Source organism: Camelina sativa, chromosome 8 (assembly GCF_000633955.1).
Source record: "Camelina sativa cultivar DH55 chromosome 8, Cs, whole genome shotgun sequence".
Taxonomy (NCBI): Eukaryota; Viridiplantae; Streptophyta; class Magnoliopsida; order Brassicales; family Brassicaceae; genus Camelina; species Camelina sativa.
The window spans coordinates 22,704,855-22,724,238 of NC_025692.1; the positions used below are offsets into that span (position 1 = coordinate 22,704,855).

The 19,384-nt window shown below is 36.5% G+C and overlaps 2 protein-coding genes and 1 long non-coding RNA gene across 7 annotated transcripts; 1 reads left to right on the forward strand and 2 right to left on the reverse strand.

The window, feature by feature from the left end:
- Positions 2,480-3,159, forward strand: LOC109126073. The gene is made up of 3 exons (XR_002033138.1): positions 2,480-2,561; positions 2,723-2,780; positions 3,075-3,159. It is a non-coding gene; the product is annotated as an uncharacterized LOC109126073 (long non-coding RNA).
- On the reverse strand, positions 8,073-16,135 carry LOC104707964 (vacuolar protein sorting-associated protein 8 homolog). Of its 3 annotated transcripts, none has more exons than XM_019228871.1 (19): positions 15,438-16,135; positions 15,015-15,323; positions 14,657-14,896; positions 14,481-14,580; positions 14,257-14,414; positions 13,546-14,179; positions 12,917-12,981; positions 12,727-12,828; positions 12,476-12,618; positions 12,124-12,179; positions 11,353-11,999; positions 11,062-11,252; positions 10,673-10,979; positions 9,902-10,195; positions 9,700-9,809; positions 9,188-9,494; positions 8,673-9,095; positions 8,376-8,595; positions 8,073-8,275 (listed from the first exon to the last, which is right to left on the reverse strand). In XM_019228871.1, the coding sequence occupies exons 1-19, from the start codon at positions 16,044-16,046 to the stop codon at positions 8,244-8,246; spliced, it is 4,947 nt and encodes a 1,648-aa protein (XP_019084416.1). In that variant the 5' UTR covers positions 16,047-16,135; the 3' UTR covers positions 8,073-8,243. The 3 variants fall into 3 exon arrangements, with proteins under 3 accessions (XP_019084416.1, XP_019084415.1, XP_010422731.1); XM_019228870.1 differs by having other exon boundaries at positions 9,188-9,524; XM_010424429.1 differs by lacking the exons at positions 15,015-15,323; positions 15,438-16,135 and having other exon boundaries at positions 9,188-9,524; positions 14,695-14,833.
- LOC104707963 (vacuolar protein sorting-associated protein 8 homolog) lies at positions 16,156-19,202 on the reverse strand. 3 transcript variants are annotated; one of them, XM_010424427.1, is made up of 9 exons: positions 19,138-19,202; positions 18,776-19,015; positions 18,600-18,699; positions 18,376-18,533; positions 17,665-18,298; positions 17,036-17,100; positions 16,846-16,947; positions 16,595-16,737; positions 16,156-16,299 (listed from the first exon to the last, which is right to left on the reverse strand). In XM_010424427.1, exons 1-9 carry the CDS (start codon positions 19,156-19,158, stop codon positions 16,233-16,235), a joined length of 1,530 nt encoding a protein of 509 aa, XP_010422729.1. In that variant the 5' UTR covers positions 19,159-19,202; the 3' UTR covers positions 16,156-16,232. The 3 variants fall into 3 exon arrangements, with proteins under 3 accessions (XP_010422729.1, XP_019084418.1, XP_019084417.1); XM_019228872.1 differs by lacking the exon at positions 16,156-16,299 and adding an exon at positions 16,318-16,502; XM_019228873.1 differs by lacking the exon at positions 19,138-19,202 and having other exon boundaries at positions 16,158-16,299; positions 18,814-18,952.

Here is a 19,384-nt window from a genome sequence, read left to right on the forward strand (position 1 = left end):
AGCATAGAAAAATATTTGTAAGTATGTTGATTGATCTTACCACCATTAAACTATCTTTAAGGACTATAGCTTGAATCCTTCGCTTAGCATATAAAGGTTATGAGTCCCCGTTTTTAAACCACACCCTCCTACTTCCTTGCTAGAGGACTAGCAAGATTTAAGTTTGGGGGTATGATATCTCTCTAATTTACATATTTTTAGCATCCTTTTTTATCCATATTTTGCACTATTTATACCCTTACCTTAGCATTTTTAGGTCATTAACTTTAGGAATTCGCATTTAGGCCATTTAGGGTGTTGCATTCTTGCATTTGCATACTTTGGATGAAAATAGGTGCTTTAGAGCCTAAAATGGGGGAAAACAAGGACAAACCCGAACATGTACCCGAAGGAGCCATCGAGCCGGAAGAACAGTCTGAACCCCAACACGATCGAGGAGGATCCGAGAGCAGGAAGAACAACCCAAAGATCTACCCGAGGAGTAACCCGACCTCATCCTCGTGCACCCCATCGAGTAGATCATCGGGCAGGACTGGGAAGCTAGGTCAAAGGGGTTTCAATATATAAACCCCTTCCTCGCAAATGAGCACGCCACAGACCCTCAAACCAGAGTGCGAGAGCTTCTGAGAGAGATCTAGAGCGACTCAAACTTCTTTTCACTTTTGTTAGAATTTATTTTACATCTTTTTGTTATTCTTTTAGATTTTTATTCTATACTTTTCTCTTCTACTTTACATTGTAATACAATGTAATTTTCGTTTATCCTTGTTTCTATGTTTCCTGCAATGATTTTGGAGTAGTGTAGTAAGGTTTCTAGGGATGGGATAGATGATTTTGTGTTCTTGATCGGTTAGGATGTCTTAGTTTGATTGTTTATGTTTTATAAATTCCCTTCTAGATTGGTGTTCTTAATGCTGTCAACAAACCGAGAGGGTGAGATTAGATCTAGGGTGTTTTACCATCGAGAGGTGTAGATGAAATGCTTGAATCAACCAATGCTAGAGATTTACTAACTTAGCCTAAGAGATTAGATGAGTAAGGGGTTTATTGACAATAATGAATCGGTTCATATTGCATGCTTGGTCATGTTTCTCCAACGAGAGTTGGGTAGGGGAGTGATCAAGGTTGATTGTTTCTATCACGAGAGTGTTTTAACAAGATTTTAGAGATTCATTGTCTAGTGAATATTTGCTTGAGGCATGTAAGACATCTGTATTGGTCAGGAACACTTAGGAGTCGATTACCACATCATTAGAAGCTTTCGTATTTTATTTGCTTGCATTTTTATTCATTACTCGATCCCTTACCCGAACAGGTACACGATCACCTGCTTCGAGTAACCCTTCGAGCTGTTCATACCTTCTTTGCTAATTCGATCACCCCACCCGATCCTGTACTCGAATGCTTGCATCGAGTGCTTAGGTCGAGTGGTTCATTGTTTATATTCTTTTCTTTTATTTATTCTATGATTGTTAGACAAAACCCTTTTATTGCTTGGCTTGACTTGCTTGCTCCTGATTGCATTCTATCTGCTAGCATAACAACTATTTGGATTGATAACCTTTTGTACTACAACTGCATAGGGAATTGATACCCTAGGTAAAAATCATGTTATCAAACTCTCTTATTACTCTCTATATATATATACATATATATAATATCCATGAATTTTATCATACAAAATAATTGATGCTGGTACTATGTCCCCTTTTGAGCATGGAGAGGTATTTGTACTCGTCTACTCAATGATGGTGGAGAGGTTTTCTTGTTTTGATCTTTACACTACTAGTGCCCACTGATATATAGTTTTTTTTCCCCATAAAATTTCTGGTGTTATATTAAGAGAACTTCGGTTACAAATATAGAGTTTAGGTGCCGCAACAACAGCTAATATCCGGGGTCAACAAGCCCGGTACAAGAACATAGGTAGGTAATAATTTAAACAGAGAAAGAACGAAACCACAACATGAGCATATCTTGAAGCTTCGGGTTAGAACTCCTTGTTAAGCAAGTGTTTCGTATACGACGATCAAGTTGGTGAAAAATCCCTTCCACATGAGTGTTAATACTGGTGAAGATGCGGGCGTTTTGTTCATGCCAAAGAGAGTAGATAACTGCGTGAGCTGCGATAAGCTTTAGAGGACCCATTTGAGCTTCGTTACTTGGAGACTTTAACCAAAGCAGAAAACGGTCCCAAGTGTTGAACCCTGTGAAAGAGAACTGAAGTCTGGCAAGGCACCATCTCCAGAGATCATAACTATATAGACATATCAACAATAGATGGTCTCTTGTTTCAAAGTAAATCTCACAGAGGTAGCATGTATCATCTTCTACTATTCTCCAGTTCCTTAGCCTAGACAGAGTTGGCATTCTATCAAGGCAACATAACCACATTAATAAAGAATGTAATAGTTGCTAAAGAATGTAATATTGCTGTTTGACTTGTGTTCATCACCATGTCTAATTAATAAAAGGTTGACTTTGATTAGGGGAACTAAGAAAGATTTCTCGATGTGACACTAACTGAAGACAACAACATAACCACTGGGAAGATTTATCAGGTAGTCATATATATATATATATATATATATACTAGAATATTACCCACACATCACTGATGCAATCAAGGGTTGGATACTTGGATTGAGTCAGACTCTCTGATTTCTCGTTTACTTAAAAAAATCCTTAATCTACTTTTCTTTTTCTGCTGCTTATACGATAGGTGACATCTAATCAGTGCCCTTTTATCGAGGCCTTGAGAAAATTGTCATTCTCAGTTGGTAAGTCTGTGAATCTTCCTTCTCTAGGGAAACTATACTTTTTTTTCAATTAATTCTTGATGATGTTTGTTCATATTTCCCTTGCTAGGACTATAATTTTTTTTTCCTGGTTTACGTCACCTTGATTCTTGTTCTGGGGGTTATTGGGGAACATGTAGATCTCTTAGACCATCTTTATTAGTAGTTTGTTATTTTTACGTTCTTAATTATTTTAACAAGAAATTTTGTGTATTTTAAAATAAAAACCTTAATAAAGTTAATTACAATTAATGATCTCTCTCCAATGGTAAAAAGGTGCATGGAATCGGAAACGGTACGCAAAAGTGGAAGCGTTTGGAAGCGAGGAAGCGAGTTTATTTTTTTAAACTAAGAAGCAGGTACGTGTTAGAAGCGTGTATATAATATAGTATATATATATTATATATATATTAAACATAAGTTTATATTAAAATAAAATATTTTAAACAACAAAATGCAATACACAATTGAATATAAAAATATAAAAGACACTTTATCATTTATATTAAAATAATCATCAATATTTAGAGGATCATTAGACATACTATGTGTCGTTAAAATCAAAATTTAACCGTTTAGAAATTTTAAATTACTACATAAATTTCAGGATCACAATTAAACATAAGATAGAAATCTTACAAATATGATTTTTTAAGAAGACATATTCTTGTATCTAATAAAAATAGTAAATATGAAAATTGGGTGATATTTATAGTATATATAAAATATAGCCACAAGAGAGACAAGAACTAGGAAAAATAATTGAATATTTATTTGGGTGAATTAGGTGAGTGACCAAAAAAAAAAAAACTAACAAATAATATAACCATTAATTTGAAAAAAATAGATATTTAGGAGCAACGGTAAAGTAAATTATCTTTTTGAGTTTTATGGTTTAAGGGTAGTGGTGATTGGGGTAGACGGCGGTGGTGGTAGATGGTGGTCCGGCGGTGGTCCGACGGTGGTTTGGTGGTGGTTCGGCGGTGTCCTGAGGGTGGCCCGGCGAGGGTGGTCGGAGAGAGGGGCCGGAGGTTGTGGTCGCCGGAGGTGGTGGTCGCCGGAAGTGATAGTCGTTGGAGGTAGTGGTTGTCGGAGGTAGTGGTCGCCGGAGGTGGTGGTGGTGATAGTTGCCGGAAGTGGTTGTAGGAGGTGGGGATGGTGGTTTTAGGGGGTGGGGTTGGTGGTGGTAGGGAAGTGAAGATGGTGGTGGTGGCAAGGATAATATAATACATATTATAATTTATATAGTGTATATTAGCTTTTCATGGTTAGAATAGTTAGCTGTTGAATTATAGTTTTTTTTTGTTGGTTATAGAATGCAATTCCTCTTTTTATTTTGTTATACTACATAACTGAACCAAAGAAAAAAGCCGACTGTGGAAAAATATATGAATAACCAGTTGGGCCTCAATGGTTAAGCAAAGTTGGGCCTAAGAGTTAAATGCAAAAAAAACATCACGTGAAAGTTATCTTCTTCATTTAGATCTGGCCAGAATACAAAGAAACCACGATTCCGATTTGTTAATTTATCACGGTTTGCTAATTTATCACGATTCCAACTCGAAATCTGCGCTCCCACAACGTTTCCGACCACCACTTTTAGGGAATCGTGCTTCCCTTGCGATTCTGGACGCTTCCGTTTCCGGTTCCGATTCTGGACCGGGAATCGGAGCATCTTCGACGATTCCGTGTAACGTAGTGGCTCTTATTGATCAAACACAACCACTTGCAAAATGCTCAATGAGCATTCACCATATCCATAAACTCCAATCTGAAAATTTCAGAATTCATACAAATAAAAATTCATACTATCCAATGGATACTATACTGCTATTTTATTATATTTTTATCAAATAAAAATTCAATTCAATTAAAGTAAAACTTTATACCAAAAACTGATCTATATAAAATTTCAATTAATAAAAAATTTAGTTTGTACATAGAAACATCAATGTCATGGAAAATACATAACATAAAAAAAAAAAAAAATAACAACCTACACAGTACACAAAAAAAACAGCTACACAGTGAACCACTCTTCCAAATTCAAACTGGAGCCCTTGTAAGCTATTGCCTGAAGCATAAAAACAGCTACACATTGAACCACTCTTCCAGATTCAGACTAGATCCCTTGTAAGCTATTTCCTGAAGCATAAGAAACAGCTGCACAGTATACCAGTCTTCCAAATTCAAACAAAAGCTCTTGTTACATATTGCGTGAATTCATTTATAAAAACAGTCTTATATAGCATGAGCCGCTTAAGAAACAAACCAAATCCAAAATGCAATTCTGAAAATGTTAACTTGCTCTGTCATATTATTTATTGTCTAGAATGAAAACATATAGATAAAAAGACAATACTAAAATGTATATAAGGGCATCTGCATTGGGAGAACATTTTTGGGTGTTCTTAGAGAAAATATTATGAAAATAATGTAAGATCATTAGTTTAGATCTTTTGTTAAGAAGTTGGTTATTGGGAGAATATGTTTAAGATCATAAAATTTAATAATCTAATAATCTTAAATATATTACAATTTTAAAAACTTTAAAAAATAACATTTAAATTGCAAACTTAAATAACTTATACTAAAATTCAAAATATAATACCAAATTTTTATGAAACAAAAAAACATTAAAGATATAAATTAAAAAAAACAAACAAACATATTACAATTTTAAAAACTTCAAAAAAAAAATTTAAAATTGCAAACTTAAAAAACTTATACTAAAATTCAAATACAATACCAAATTTTTATGAAACAAAAAAACATTAAAGATATAAATAAATAAAAACAAACAAAACTTCCTGCAAACAAATAAATGTTTTCTCCTTTGCAAAAAATTGTATCCATTCACGAGTTGCCACGTCATCCAAGAACTGGCCCAAAATCCGTTCTACATCAAGAACCAACAACATGTTCTTCACCCACTATTCACTATATTTTTGATTTTAAAAAGGCTTAGAAAACCCAAGATGTTCCCCAATGGAGATGGCCTAATGAATTAAACATAAGGCTAGACATTCTGAAAATCTAAAAACCAAAATGTCAGAACACTTGTACCTTGACCTGAACAGGTTGGCTTCATAAAAGTCTCACGCAGATGCAGAGACCAACGGAAATTGTCATGCTACAACAAATGACCTGAATGAAATCTTGTTAAACATTGACATAACTTACTTGAGAAATTTAGTATACGCAAAGACACAATACTTTTGAGTCACATAAAACATATTAGTTGTTATGAACTCCATCCCATCTCCAACACCTTTATCATCGAATGGTCAGCGCAATTCCTCATGCTAATACATATATTCTCTGCCAATTAGACAGAGGCTTTGTACGTATGTGAATGCTCTCACAAGAGAGCTCAATCAAATGTAATTCATCAAAAACTCATAAGAAAGCAATGAATATTGAAAACATTGAGAAACAAATAAGTTTCTGAACAACATCACATCAGTATCCTGGAGATCAAAAGACAAAAAGGGAAGATAATGAATCACTCAATATAAGAACCAATAAGTTTTGGCTTTCAGTTACGAAAGTATAAGAAACATACCGCTAAAACAAAGTTTCAATCCTTTTCAGATAAGAATTAGTCACGAAATAAGTCTCGCTACAAGAGAAATCAACACAAGCTTCATTCAAAGTTTCCAACATCATTGTACCATCCTTAGTTGCAGCTCAACCCAGCACATCTTCTAGCTTACGTTCCTCAATTTCATCATCTCCCCTAGGATTAACTGAGCTTATTGTCCTATCCATTGCATCATCTTTGGTTTGTAAGTTTGGCATCTCTAGTTCAATCTTTTTCCAAGAAATGTTATTTTAACACTTAAATTTCTAAATATTAATTTGATAACCAAAAAAAAAATCAACTGTTATATATAGATTATTTTAGATAAAATATATTAATACAAAATTTACTCACTAATTAAATATGCTCTTAGATTGTCGGATTAATCAAAGAAATTTGAATGTTAAATTGCAATACAATTGAGAATAATTTGAGCTTGAAGTCATATCGATTACATCACCTTTGGTTCGTAAGCTTGGTATCACTAGTTCAATCTTTTTTTCAAGTCATGTAATTTTAACACTTAAATTTCTTAATATTAATTGGACAACAACTACTATATATAATAATATTCTTACGTGAAGTGACATTAGTGCAGTGGCCAACGGTAAGTCCTTAATGTAAAAGGGATCGAGTCCCGCTCCCTATGAATGTAGGGATTTGGCTATTGGGCTGGCATGTTTTGGCCCAATGGTTGACAAAATATATATATATATATAATATATATATATATATATTCTTACAAAAATTATTACAAATTTTACAGTTAAATATGTTCTTAAATGGTCGAATTAATAAAAGAAATTTGAGTATTAAATTGTAATAAAATATTAGTTAACTAAGTTTGGTGTCTTATCCATTGCATCGTCTTTGGTTCGTAAGTTTGACATTACTAGTTCAATATTTTTTCAAGTTATGTAATTTTGACACTTAAATATCTTAATATTAATTCTCTTTTGAATTAATGTTAAATTATATTCAAAAGAATTCGATAACAAAAACATGAGAAAATTCAACTAATATTATAAATAAAGAAATTGATGCAAAATTGACTCACTAATTAAATACTATGATCTTAGATTGTCGGATTAATAAAAAAAATGAATGTTAAATTGCAGTATAATGGAGAATAATCGAGTTTGGTGTCTTATCTATTGCATCACCTTTAGTTCGTAAACTTGGCATTGCTAGTTCAATTTTTTTACAAAGTAATTTTAACGCTTAAATTTCTTACGACTAAGTTTTTTTTTTTTTTTCTTGATATCTAGAGTTTTCTTTATGTTACATCGAACCAAGTTATTGTGTTCGCCTCTAAGGCTTTAATAATGATATTACATCGAATTAAGATTCAAGTTATATGCCTTCACAGCATTTAAACCAAAGTTATAATGTTGCATCCAGCATCTTTACAAACAAGACATTAAGAAAATATCAGTAACACATGCAAGACTGAAATAAATCATTAGTTTCACCTTAATTGCTAAGAATATAGTTTATAAAAGAGGAACTAACTAGTGCATAACTAATTATTAGAATGTCAAGTACTGAAGAGAAACCCATACATGAAGTTTTTAAAGTTGTATATTTAGTTTTACTGATTCATCAGAACATGGTTCTGTTACCACCTCAGAGAAACAAGAGAAATCGGAATGAAGGGTAGAGAAAACAGAGGAAAGTGAGGCGACACCAAAAGTATACATAAGCGACTGAACTTACTCTTTAAAAAATTGGTTATATAATTAGTTTATTACATTTGGTACTATATACATCAAATCAATAAAGTTACTCCGCTAATTACACAACATAAAAAAGTCCCAGTTACTCCGCTTAACTTGTCGAGTCCAAAACTGTGAAGCTTCTCCTTACATTCTGCTCGTTTTGTCCTTTCCTAAAGCTTAAAGAGTCATAAAGATTCAGGATCAAGCATCCATGTGTTAGGGTCGTAATCATAATCCAAATGACCAACTCTTGGCTTATAAAAAGAAAAGACTTACCAAATCTTGACCCAAAAATCGATCCTTTTGCTTTCAGTTTCTTACCCTGTTCGGTTTTGACAGGTTTCGTGCCTTTACCGCTACTACTCTCTCCCGGTGTAAAACCCGAGAATCTGCTCACTTTTTCGTGGTACACAGCCGGAGGTGCAAGCCTTAATCGAGGCAAGCTCTCTATCTGTACCAACCTCTGATCTTTCTGAAGGTTGGTTAAGATTTCAAACTGCAACGTTGAACAATGTAAACCTCTTTTAGTTATTTGCAATGACATTTTCAGTTTTAGAATTATAAACATCTTACCCGTGATATTTGCTGGTTATGAGAATGATTGCTCATTTCATTCTCGTGTAAGTAAGGCGAAGCACGTTGTGCAGACCCGGCGTTTGACGAAACTGTGCTTATTAGTCCATAATCCAGGTAGAACGATTTACCTTTAGAAGAACTTTTGCTGGTCTTCTTGGTCATACAGACAGGACAGCCTGATGAGGAGACATGAACTGATGACGATGATGATGAGGTCTCATTCTCTGATGGTTCACACTGAAGATGTGTTGCGTGGCCACAGTTGAAAACACGTACACGAAGAGCAGTAAATGTCTTGGTGAGAGGGCAACTGCATATACAACAAAGCAAACTTCTGGGTGCATACCCGTGAGAAGCACCTTTCTTAAGTAAGTTCATGGAGTAGAATGTATCATCTTCGATTAAAGACTTTGCAGTATCCTGACCAGGGTAAGAAAAGTTTTAGAACATTTGAAGAGAGATCACCCAACCCATGCACGAGGTTACATGATTAGAGAGACGCATGTACATACCAGTATTCTCCGTTCGAATCCATATGTTCCAAGCATTCCCAATATTGTAAGTTTAAAATCACCAAACTCTTGAGTACCGTTGTCAGAGAGGAGTTTTGTCATGATTGTTGGAAGACGAACATATCCTATCATTCCTTCAACAATCTCTTTGATAAATTGAGATATGAGCTTCCTCAGGATGTGTGTACCTGCCGTATCAGATCCTGGAATCCTCCACTTAATTGCAACGTCTGATTCATTGACATTAAGTTCCAACGGTTTAACATCTAATGGACCTTTATTTATTTCATCGGTGTTCCTCGGTTCCCTATATGAATCCATCAAAGGTTCACAGAAACTGCATAAAGCACGAAGAGAGAAAACTATGATCAAGTAACAGCTCGTCGCACTCGCTCAGGCTTGTTGTTAACTCCAACATGAATTTAGTTGCATATGTTTAAGAGTAACTATGACGTGAGTGTTATTAGGGCGAAAAGAAATTGGTTAGTAGCGATGTGTATGATCATGCTTACGTGTCAAGAAAGCGAAACCAAAGTATCTCAGACTCCTCTGGATTAAGACGAGGAGTGTTGCGCTGACACAATCCTACACAAGCTTGCAGAACACCTTGTATGCCATGTACCTGAGGGATGGATAATAAACAGCATGAGAAAAAGAGAGAGCGAAAGCACGGCATACAGAAGCACACTTTCTTATTGTATAGAATATACAGACCTCCTTCAACTCTAGAGCACTACTGAATAGTTCCAAGCTGGCTCCTTCGCTAGCACTCAATTTCATTTGTGTTATAAGGTAATCCACTGCATTTTCAAGTTCAACATATTTTTCATTGAGTCCAGAGAGTGTAAGTGACAAAGCACTTGCTGCATCACCCACCCTCTCCAAGAGGAATGCTGCTGCATCTACAATTCCATATTCCTGGCACAGACGTAGACAGTGTTCCACCCTGTAGCTGTCAAAGGTTTCCAGAAATCTCAAGACTGACTTCGGTTCGTACTTGCATAATAGCTGTAAAAATACGCAGAGAATTATCAGCATTGAAGGTTGAAACGATTCCATGATGCCACCAAGGACCCACTAAAGGATATGAAGAGGAGATTAAGAACAAGTCGAGCTGGCAGTCAAATCACTTTTTAAGACAAACGAACCAAACAAAGTTCTGGTGTAAATAAAGCAATGGGGTTTCAATCTTGGAAGTTCTGAAAAAGTAGTGCAAAGAGCCATAACAGTTGCAAGATGCGATATAAGGAAAGTATTCTTTGGCAGAGACCTAAGACTTGTTGCGGACTAAATTTGTCTCACTCGCTTCGGTAATTATAGTCAAAAACCAAAATATTGTTTCAAGAGGCAGACTTCCACGAGAACTTATATCTATTAGACATCTACCATTTTATATAGAAGGCTAAAGAAGGCATTTAACTAAGAAGATAAGAAATATCGACGCTGCAGAGAGATACAGTTGAACAAGTTTTCATAAATGCTTACCTCTAAGTAAAGCTCAATCATGTCATCAGTCACATTAACTGGATTATCTTGGATGAATTTAGGAAAGCCATTAAGTTCTTCCAAATAAATCTCAGCCTCTTTGGGTATATCCCTTCTAATGTTTTCACCCGAATTATCTGCAGCTTCATATTTTTTTAGACGAGAAAAATCAAGACTCCCAGACAAGTGAACCTCAATGACAGTTTTGAGATACAGGAACAAGCTTCTTGGATGAGAATGGAGCTGCTCTTGGATGCGTGTGATGTTGTCTTTCAAATTATCAATAATCAGGAAGAATGTTCCCTGTCTACAAAATGTCAGAAAACCAATATTATCAGACCCCACTAGACCTAATCAACAGAGAGAGAATAAAATCAATCTAAAATTACCTGTTCAATACAAGGAGCTCGGGAATCCTACAAATTATTGCAGATTGGAAGGCAGTGAATTCATCCCCACTCAACCGTGACAGCATATTGTTCACATAGCAAAACGAATGTATGGGTTCATCTGCCTCTTTCATGTAGCTATCCAAAGCTGCAACGTACCTTCGACCGAGAATATGAATATAACCACAAACCTGGACATTGGAAACCATAAACAGAGATCAAGGAGGACAACCCAAAGTACACATCGCAAGCACGCTGTAGAGGAATGATAAATGTCTATTAAGAGGATACCTGATAAAAATGTGATTTCTCACAAAGGTGTGATACATAAGCTACATCCCAATCAGTCTCCGGTACAGCTTTCAGAAGGTTTAGTAATTGGGTCTCTCTCAACTTAGAAGATACGTTATAAGTTGGATGAATGTGATCTGATGTTAAGTAATCTAAAATCTGTGCCAATACGCTCTTGGGAATACTAACTTTACCACGTGCTGCATAAAATGCAACAAACTCATATAGAAGACTTGAATCCTCCTTAGCCGGCCAATTTTTATCTGATTCTGAATCATTTGGATCGCCAGATTCATCAGCCTGGCTTAAGTCCCCATCAAGAACGTGAACTAGAGCATCTATAAGATTCTGGATTAGTATATTGTTGTTAACTTCGGGTAAACTGTCATCAGTCTTGGACTCTAAACTTACTTCACCGGACTCCAGCAGATGACCCTCATGATTCACCATTTCTTTTTCTACAAATGCATATCTTAGGACATCTAAAGTGGCTTCAGTATCCATCTCTAGTAGATGGTAGAGGTTCAAGTAAATCCATCGAGATGTTACACATGTACTAGAATCATGGGTGTTTGATTTCTCCAGTAGAAACTGAATCAGCTCGGTCCTGAGTGATGGCAAGCGTGTAGGATTTAGAGTTCCATGTCCTGCAGATAAAACTCAAATCAGTGTGTGAGAGGAAAATGCTTATACAAGTTTATAGGTCACCAGATACCATACTTGGGTAGATTGCAGATCATAACATGCAGTGAAACAATAATTAAATCCTACCTGGGGGAAAAGCCAAACCAAGAAAGCAGTACTTTAGATAAACAAGCATCCGGTACCTGAAAAAGAAACATGATAGAAAAAAAAGGGCAATTTTTGAAGGTTCAGACAACAACTATATTGTGTCATACAGGAAATCAAACCTTTATTAGACAGCAATAATATTGAAATTAGCTATATGCATAGGTGCCTTCGAGGATTAATTTCATGTTAGATGGAAATAAATGAGCCTTTTGAATTCTAGGTTTTCCTCTAGTCCATGACTGAAACAAGCGAGGAGGGGGCTCTCAAGTTCAGTTTTGCGCGTAAAGTTTTATTAAGCCAGAATAAAGTGCAACGACCTAACATAACATACCCAATGGCTGTAGCCCTTTGTTTCTCACTGTTCCGTAAGACAATCAGGAGTTCCTCCAGAGGTGACCTGAAATCATCCAACCCCTTGTTGAAAAGATAGAGCAAGGCCCCATAAAGCCCATGCTCACGGCAAATTCTGACTACCTAAGTGTCAATAAGGAAAATATCAGAAATTCAACCATAAAGTCAACACATCAACTTATTGAAGATAAAGACCAAACAGGACAAATGAAATTGTCTACAAAACCTGACCTGATTGAAATCTAAGGAAGAAATATCCATGTGAAGTACACACTGCTCAATTCTTTGTAGCCATCCTTTCCTACTATAATGTTCAACCAGCGCTTGCATAATCTGAGCAGTATGAAACCAAACAAAAGAATAATAAGATAAAATATAACAGCACTGTTGAGGAAATATCTTATAGTTCCACAGAAGATACCTCAGGAGGAAGAGATCCAAGCATATCCCTCAATATATAAGGCTCCAAAAGCTCCAAAAATGTATCTAGACAAACCAAAAGTAGTTGCCGCAATAAATACGAGAAATTATAGTGTCTCATTATACACAAGGAATTAATAGTCATCAAGAGATTTGAACCAAGATCAAACTGTCTTGAAAATGGACAGCAGATTCCAAAGCACGTGTATATCTCACTTAATAAACTAAAGGTATAAAAATTATTACAATTAGCATTGCAATACTATACTGTTTGATTAAGCAAACTATACAATTACTCTAAATCGTTTATAGAAGAACTAAACTAAAAATTAGGGAGAACATACATGCAAACACGGAGCACAACATGTGTGTGTGTATTATGAAAATCGGCATACATAAGAAAAACAATAACCCAGAGGAAATACCAAAAACAAGATCAGTTGACCAAAGCTCTCTAAGGATTTTAAAGAATAAAGACACAGAAACAGACAACCCTTTTCCTTAATCCTAACGTGGTAAACATCTTTCAAAGAATTATATAGTTAGAATGATAGTTAACCCTGTTCCTTAATAAAATGTAGCACCGAAAAAGGAAGTTATTATGAACACATAAAGATGTGAAAGATATACCTCTTTGTTGTACAGCCACAAATCTGGAAAATATCTCATCAAAGAGCAAATCCATCCTGTTAATATGAACACAGAATTCAACGGCAACACCACCAACACGATTGTATTGTTCTTCTATCTCTAAATTGACATTATTGGTTCCACTGCTTTGCTCATGAGTTACTCCATTTTTTTCAATCTGATTGGAAAATGCTATTGAGATATAAGAAAATACTTCATCTACGTAGGAAAATAGCAACTCTGCTAAACTGGGTGCTATGGCTTCCCTTATGGCATCCACAGTTTTGGGGAGGTCAACAACCCCATGAGCTTGACCATTAAAAAGTGACATTGCCATGTTAAATGCACCCATCCAGTCACCTCCTCTCCTTAACACATCAACCCGCTCCTTCCACGGCAAAAGTCTGGAGATAATAAGATGCGCAGTCCCGAGAATGTATACTGAAGCCCCTCTGACACCCACAGAGTTTTGATAAGCTTTCTCAGGATTTCCAAAGACATTTGTAAAGTACGTATGATAGGAAATTAGGTCATTCCCAGAAGAACCAGCCACAGAAAAGTTTGTCTGGTGAATTACCACACCATCTCTTGTGAACAGATACAAATGGCCCGACACAGTTGGGATCACCAGCAACTGAATATGCAGAGAAAAACAGCAAAATCATGAATATGCATTTGCTTAGAAAAAAATATTTATATCAGTATACACACCTGGTCATCTAGCCAAACAACACCAATAGCTGGACTGTCAAGTGACCATTTGGCATATTCCTTAAGGTCTGATTTTACCAACTTGGCAACCTGAACTCTACGATCCCACGCAATGACAAGAAAAGAAACCCTATCTTCTGCCTCCTTGGAAGAATTTCCTGCAAAATTTCACGTTACTAAAACAGTACATGTAAAGTACACAGTTATAGCGGGAGAAGAATTACCCGTAGAGCATGTCCAGGCAGTGTATGGCATGGAACCCTCCCGAACCCCTTCTGGCCTAGGAAGTTGTGCATACACCTCCAAATTTGGAATGAGCTTTACCTGATAAAAACAGAAGAGGATGATCTCCAGAAGCGTAACCAGTAAATTGAATATGAAAAATATCTGGAATAGTTACCACTAGTCCAGTTTGATAGGTGAGAAATATAACAACACCTTCTTCCACCGAAGTTGAATCCTCATTAAAGAGCTTCCAAGTTGAATCAACCCCAACAACACCTCCCATCATGCTACTTATACTGCTGGATGGAACTGCAGAGTTACCCCCCTTAGAAGAGGCCAAGGAGCTTCCAAAATTTTCATCAGGCAAAGGTGATGCGGAGAGGACCGTTCCATTGTTTTGTCCATCGAGAAGACACTAATACAATCAAAATAATGTATACAAACCCATTCCTCCGAGTAAGTAAGGCTGAACAGGAAACCAGCAGAAGACAAAAAATCACAAGCAAATATAACTTTACAGAAACTATATTTACCTGCGATTTTACTGTATACATATTCAACAGCAGAGCCCAAGAAAAAGTGTGTTTGAAAACAACACCCTTTGTATCACTTGTAATCACTTTAAATAGGCGAGAACCCTGAGAATCCCGACCTAGAAAAAACGCATATACTACTGGTGCAGTATGTTCAGTGATCACTTTTGCGACCGAAGCTCTCTGCACGTCCCAAACTGTAACATGTCCATCACCATAACCTGCTAGCAGGAGGCTCCCTATCTGATTGAAGCAAACGGAGGTAACTGGGGACTGGGATCTTTCTCCTTGTAAACCAAGCCAAATCATCTAAAAAGTTGCAAACATAAATATTAATAACTGGAGTATATATCCGCACAGTTTATGATATGCTCTTGTACGAATAAACTAAAAATGGACATAATTAATTATGTATAAGACAACCTTTGATTCCATTTGATCTGCAGTATCAGAAGAATATTTACTTGGTATAACGAGGATGACCCCCTTGGATGTACCCACAGCAACAAACCTTAAATGAACAGCCAAAACCTGAGGAGAACCGTGGTCTCGCTTAAATGCTTGCGATGAAATGGTTCGGCTGATGGTATTGTCAGCATCAACATCAAAGTAACCTAAATTCGTCGAACCGACCTTAACACCCTCAAGTCTCATTGGCTGAGCAGCAGCACCTTCCTCCCAATGCAAACCTGTATATGCTTGTTTTTTCTCAAACTCTTCAGCCAAGACAAGCTGCTTTCTAAAAGATGGTGATTTTGATTTCTCTCTTTTACTCATCCTTTCTTTTTCCAACTCAACAATCCTCTCTTCTACAAGCTCTGAAATGCCAGAAATTGAGCTTCCATCATCAGGAACAAAAGCATCAATTCCCTCTGCTTTAGAATCCGGTATAACTATATCTGATTTATCACTCTCAACATCTCCAAAACTTGAGTCCTCAACATTGCTTACCTTAGTATCATAGCACTTGCCATCAGAATCATTAAAATGTTGAGACTCTAAAGACTCCACCACCAAAGAAGCGACTAACATTGTGTTATCAACGGCAGCAATTTCGGATTCTGCGGCAGTGACTAAGTCAGGCTTTGAGTTTGCCTCACTGTCACGGGCATCAACTAAGCTCTCAGNGTGTGAGAGGAAAATGCTTATACAAGTTTATAGGTCACCAGATACCATACTTGGGTAGATTGCAGATCATAACATGCAGTGAAACAATAATTAAATCCTACCTGGGGGAAAAGCCAAACCAAGAAAGCAGTACTTTAGATAAACAAGCATCCGGTACCTGAAAAAGAAACATGATAGAAAAAAAGGGCAATTTTTGAAGGTTCAGACAACAACTATATTGTGTCATGCAGGAAATCAAACCTTTATTAGACAGCAATAATATTGAAATTAGCTATATGCATAGGTGCCTTCGAGGATTAATTTCATGTTAGATGGAAATAAATGAACCTTTTGAATTCTAGGTTTTCCTCTAGTCCATGACTGAAACAAGCGAAGAGGGGGCTCTCAAGTTCAGTTTTGCGCGTAAAGTTTTATTAAGCCAGAATAAAGTGCAACGACCTAACATAACATACCCAATGGCTGTAGCCCTTTGTTGCTCACTGTTCCGTAAGACAATCAGGAGTTCCTCCAGAGGTGACCTGAAATCATCCAACCCCTTGTTGAAAAGATAGAGCAAGGCCCCATAAAGCCCATGCTCACGGCAAATTCTGACTACCTAAGTGTCAATAAGGAAAATATCAGAAATTCAACCATAAAGTCAACACATCAACTTATTGAAGATAAAGACCAAACAGGACAAATGAAATTGTCTACAAAACCTGACCTGATTGAAATCTAAGGAAGAAATATCCATGTGAAGTACACACTGCTCAATTCTTTGTAGCCATCCTTTCCTACTATAATGTTCAACCAGCGCTTGCATAATCTGAGCAGTATGAAACCAAACAAAAGAATAATAAGATAAAATATAACAGCACTGTTGAGGAAATATCTTATAGTTCCACAGAAGATACCTCAGGAGGAAGAGATCCAAGCATATCCCTCAATATATAAGGCTCCAAAAGCTCCAAAAATGTATCTAGACAAACCAAAAGTAGTTGCCGCAATAAATACGAGAAATTATAGTGTCTCATTATACACAAGGAATTAATAGTCATCAAGAGATTTGAACCAAGATCAAACTGTCTTGAAAATGGACAGCAGATTCCAAAGCACGTGTATATCTCACTTAATAAACTTAAGGTATAAAAATTATTACAATTAGCATTGCAATACTATACTGTTTGATTAAGCAAACTATACAATTACTCTAAATCGTTTATAGAAGAACTAAACTAAAAATTAGGGAGAACATACATGCAAACACGGAGCACAACATGTGTGTGTGTATTATGAAAATCGGCATACATAAGAAAAACAATAACCCAGAGGAAATACCAAAAACAAGATCAGTTGACCAAAGCTCTCTAAGGATTTTAAAGAATAAAGACACAGAAACAGACAACCCTTTTCCTTAATCCTAACGTGGTAAACATCTTTCAAAGAATTATATAGTTAGAATGATAGTTAACCCTGTTCCTTAATAAAATGTAGCACCGAAAAAGGAAGTTATTATGAACACATAAAGATGTGAAAGATATACCTCTTTGTTGTACAGCCACAAATCTGGAAAATATCTCATCAAAGAGCAAATCCATCCTGTTAATATGAACACAGAATTCAACGGCAACACCACCAACACGATTGTATTGTTCTTCTATCTCTAAATTGACATTATTGGTTCCACTGCTTTGCTCATGAGTTACTCCATTTTTTTCAATCTGATTGGAAAATGCTATTGAGATATAAGAAAATACTTCATCTACGTAGGAAAATAGCAACTCTGCTAAACTGGGTGCTATGGCTTCCCTTATGGCATCCACAGTTTTGGGGAGGTCAACAACCCCATGAGCTTGACCATTAAAAAGTGACATTGCCATGTTAAATGCACCCATCCAGTCACCTCCTCTCCTTAACACATCAACCCGCTCCTTCCACGGCAAAAGTCTGGAGATAATAAGATGCGCAGTCCCGAGAATGTATACTGAAGCCCCTCTGACACCCACAGAGTTTTGATAAGCTTTCTCAGGATTTCCAAAGACATTTGTAAAGTACGTATGATAGGAAATTAGGTCATTCCCAGAAGAACCAGCCACAGAAAAGTTTGTCTGGTGAATTACCACACCATCTCTTGTGAACAGATACAAATGGCCCGACACAGTTGGGATCACCAGCAACTGAATATGCAGAGAAAAACAGCAAAATCATGAATATGCATTTGCTTAGAAAAAAATATTTATATCAGTATACACACCTGGTCATCTAGCCAAACAACACCAATAGCTGGACTGTCAAGTGACCATTTGGCATATTCCTTAAGGTCTGATTTTACCAACTTGGCAACCTGAACTCTACGATCCCACGCAATGACAAGAAAAGAAACCCTATCTTCTGCCTCCTTGGAAGAATTTCCTGCAAAATTTCACGTTACTAAAACAGTACATGTAAAGTACACAGTTATAGCGGGAGAAGAATTACCCGTAGAGCATGTCCAGGCAGTGTATGGCATGGAACCCTCCCGAACCCCTTCTGGCCTAGGAAGTTGTGCATACACCTCCAAATTTGGAATGAGCTTTACCTGATAAAAACAGAAGAGGATGATCTCCAGAAGCGTAACCAGTAAATTGAATATGAAAAATATCTGGAATAGTTACCACTAGTCCAGTTTGATAGGTGACAAATATAACAACACCTTCTTCCACCGAAGTTGAATCCTCATTAAAGAGCTTCCAAGTTGAATCAACCCCAACAACACCTCCCATCATGCTACTTATACTGCTGGATGGAACTGCAGAGTTACCCCCCTTAGAAGAGGCCAAGGAGCTTCCAAAATTTTCATCAGGCAAAGGTGATGCCGAGAGGACCGTTCCATTTTTTTGTCCATCGAGAAGACACTAATACAATCAAAATAATGTGTACAAACCCATTCCTCCGAGTAAGTAAGGCTGAACAGGAAACCAGCAGAAACAGACACAAAATCACAAGCAAATATAACTTTACAGAATACTAAATTTACCTGCGATTTTACTGTATACATGTTCAACAGCAGAGCCCAAGAAAAAGTGTGTTTGAAAACAACACCCTTTGNAGGGCAATTTTTGAAGGTTCAGACAACAACTATATTGTGTCATACAGGAAATCAAACCTTTATTAGACAGCAATAATATTGAAATTAGCTATATGCATAGGTGCCTTCGAGGATTAATTTCATGTTAGATGGAAATAAATGAGCCTTTTGAATTCTAGGTTTTCCTCTAGTCCAT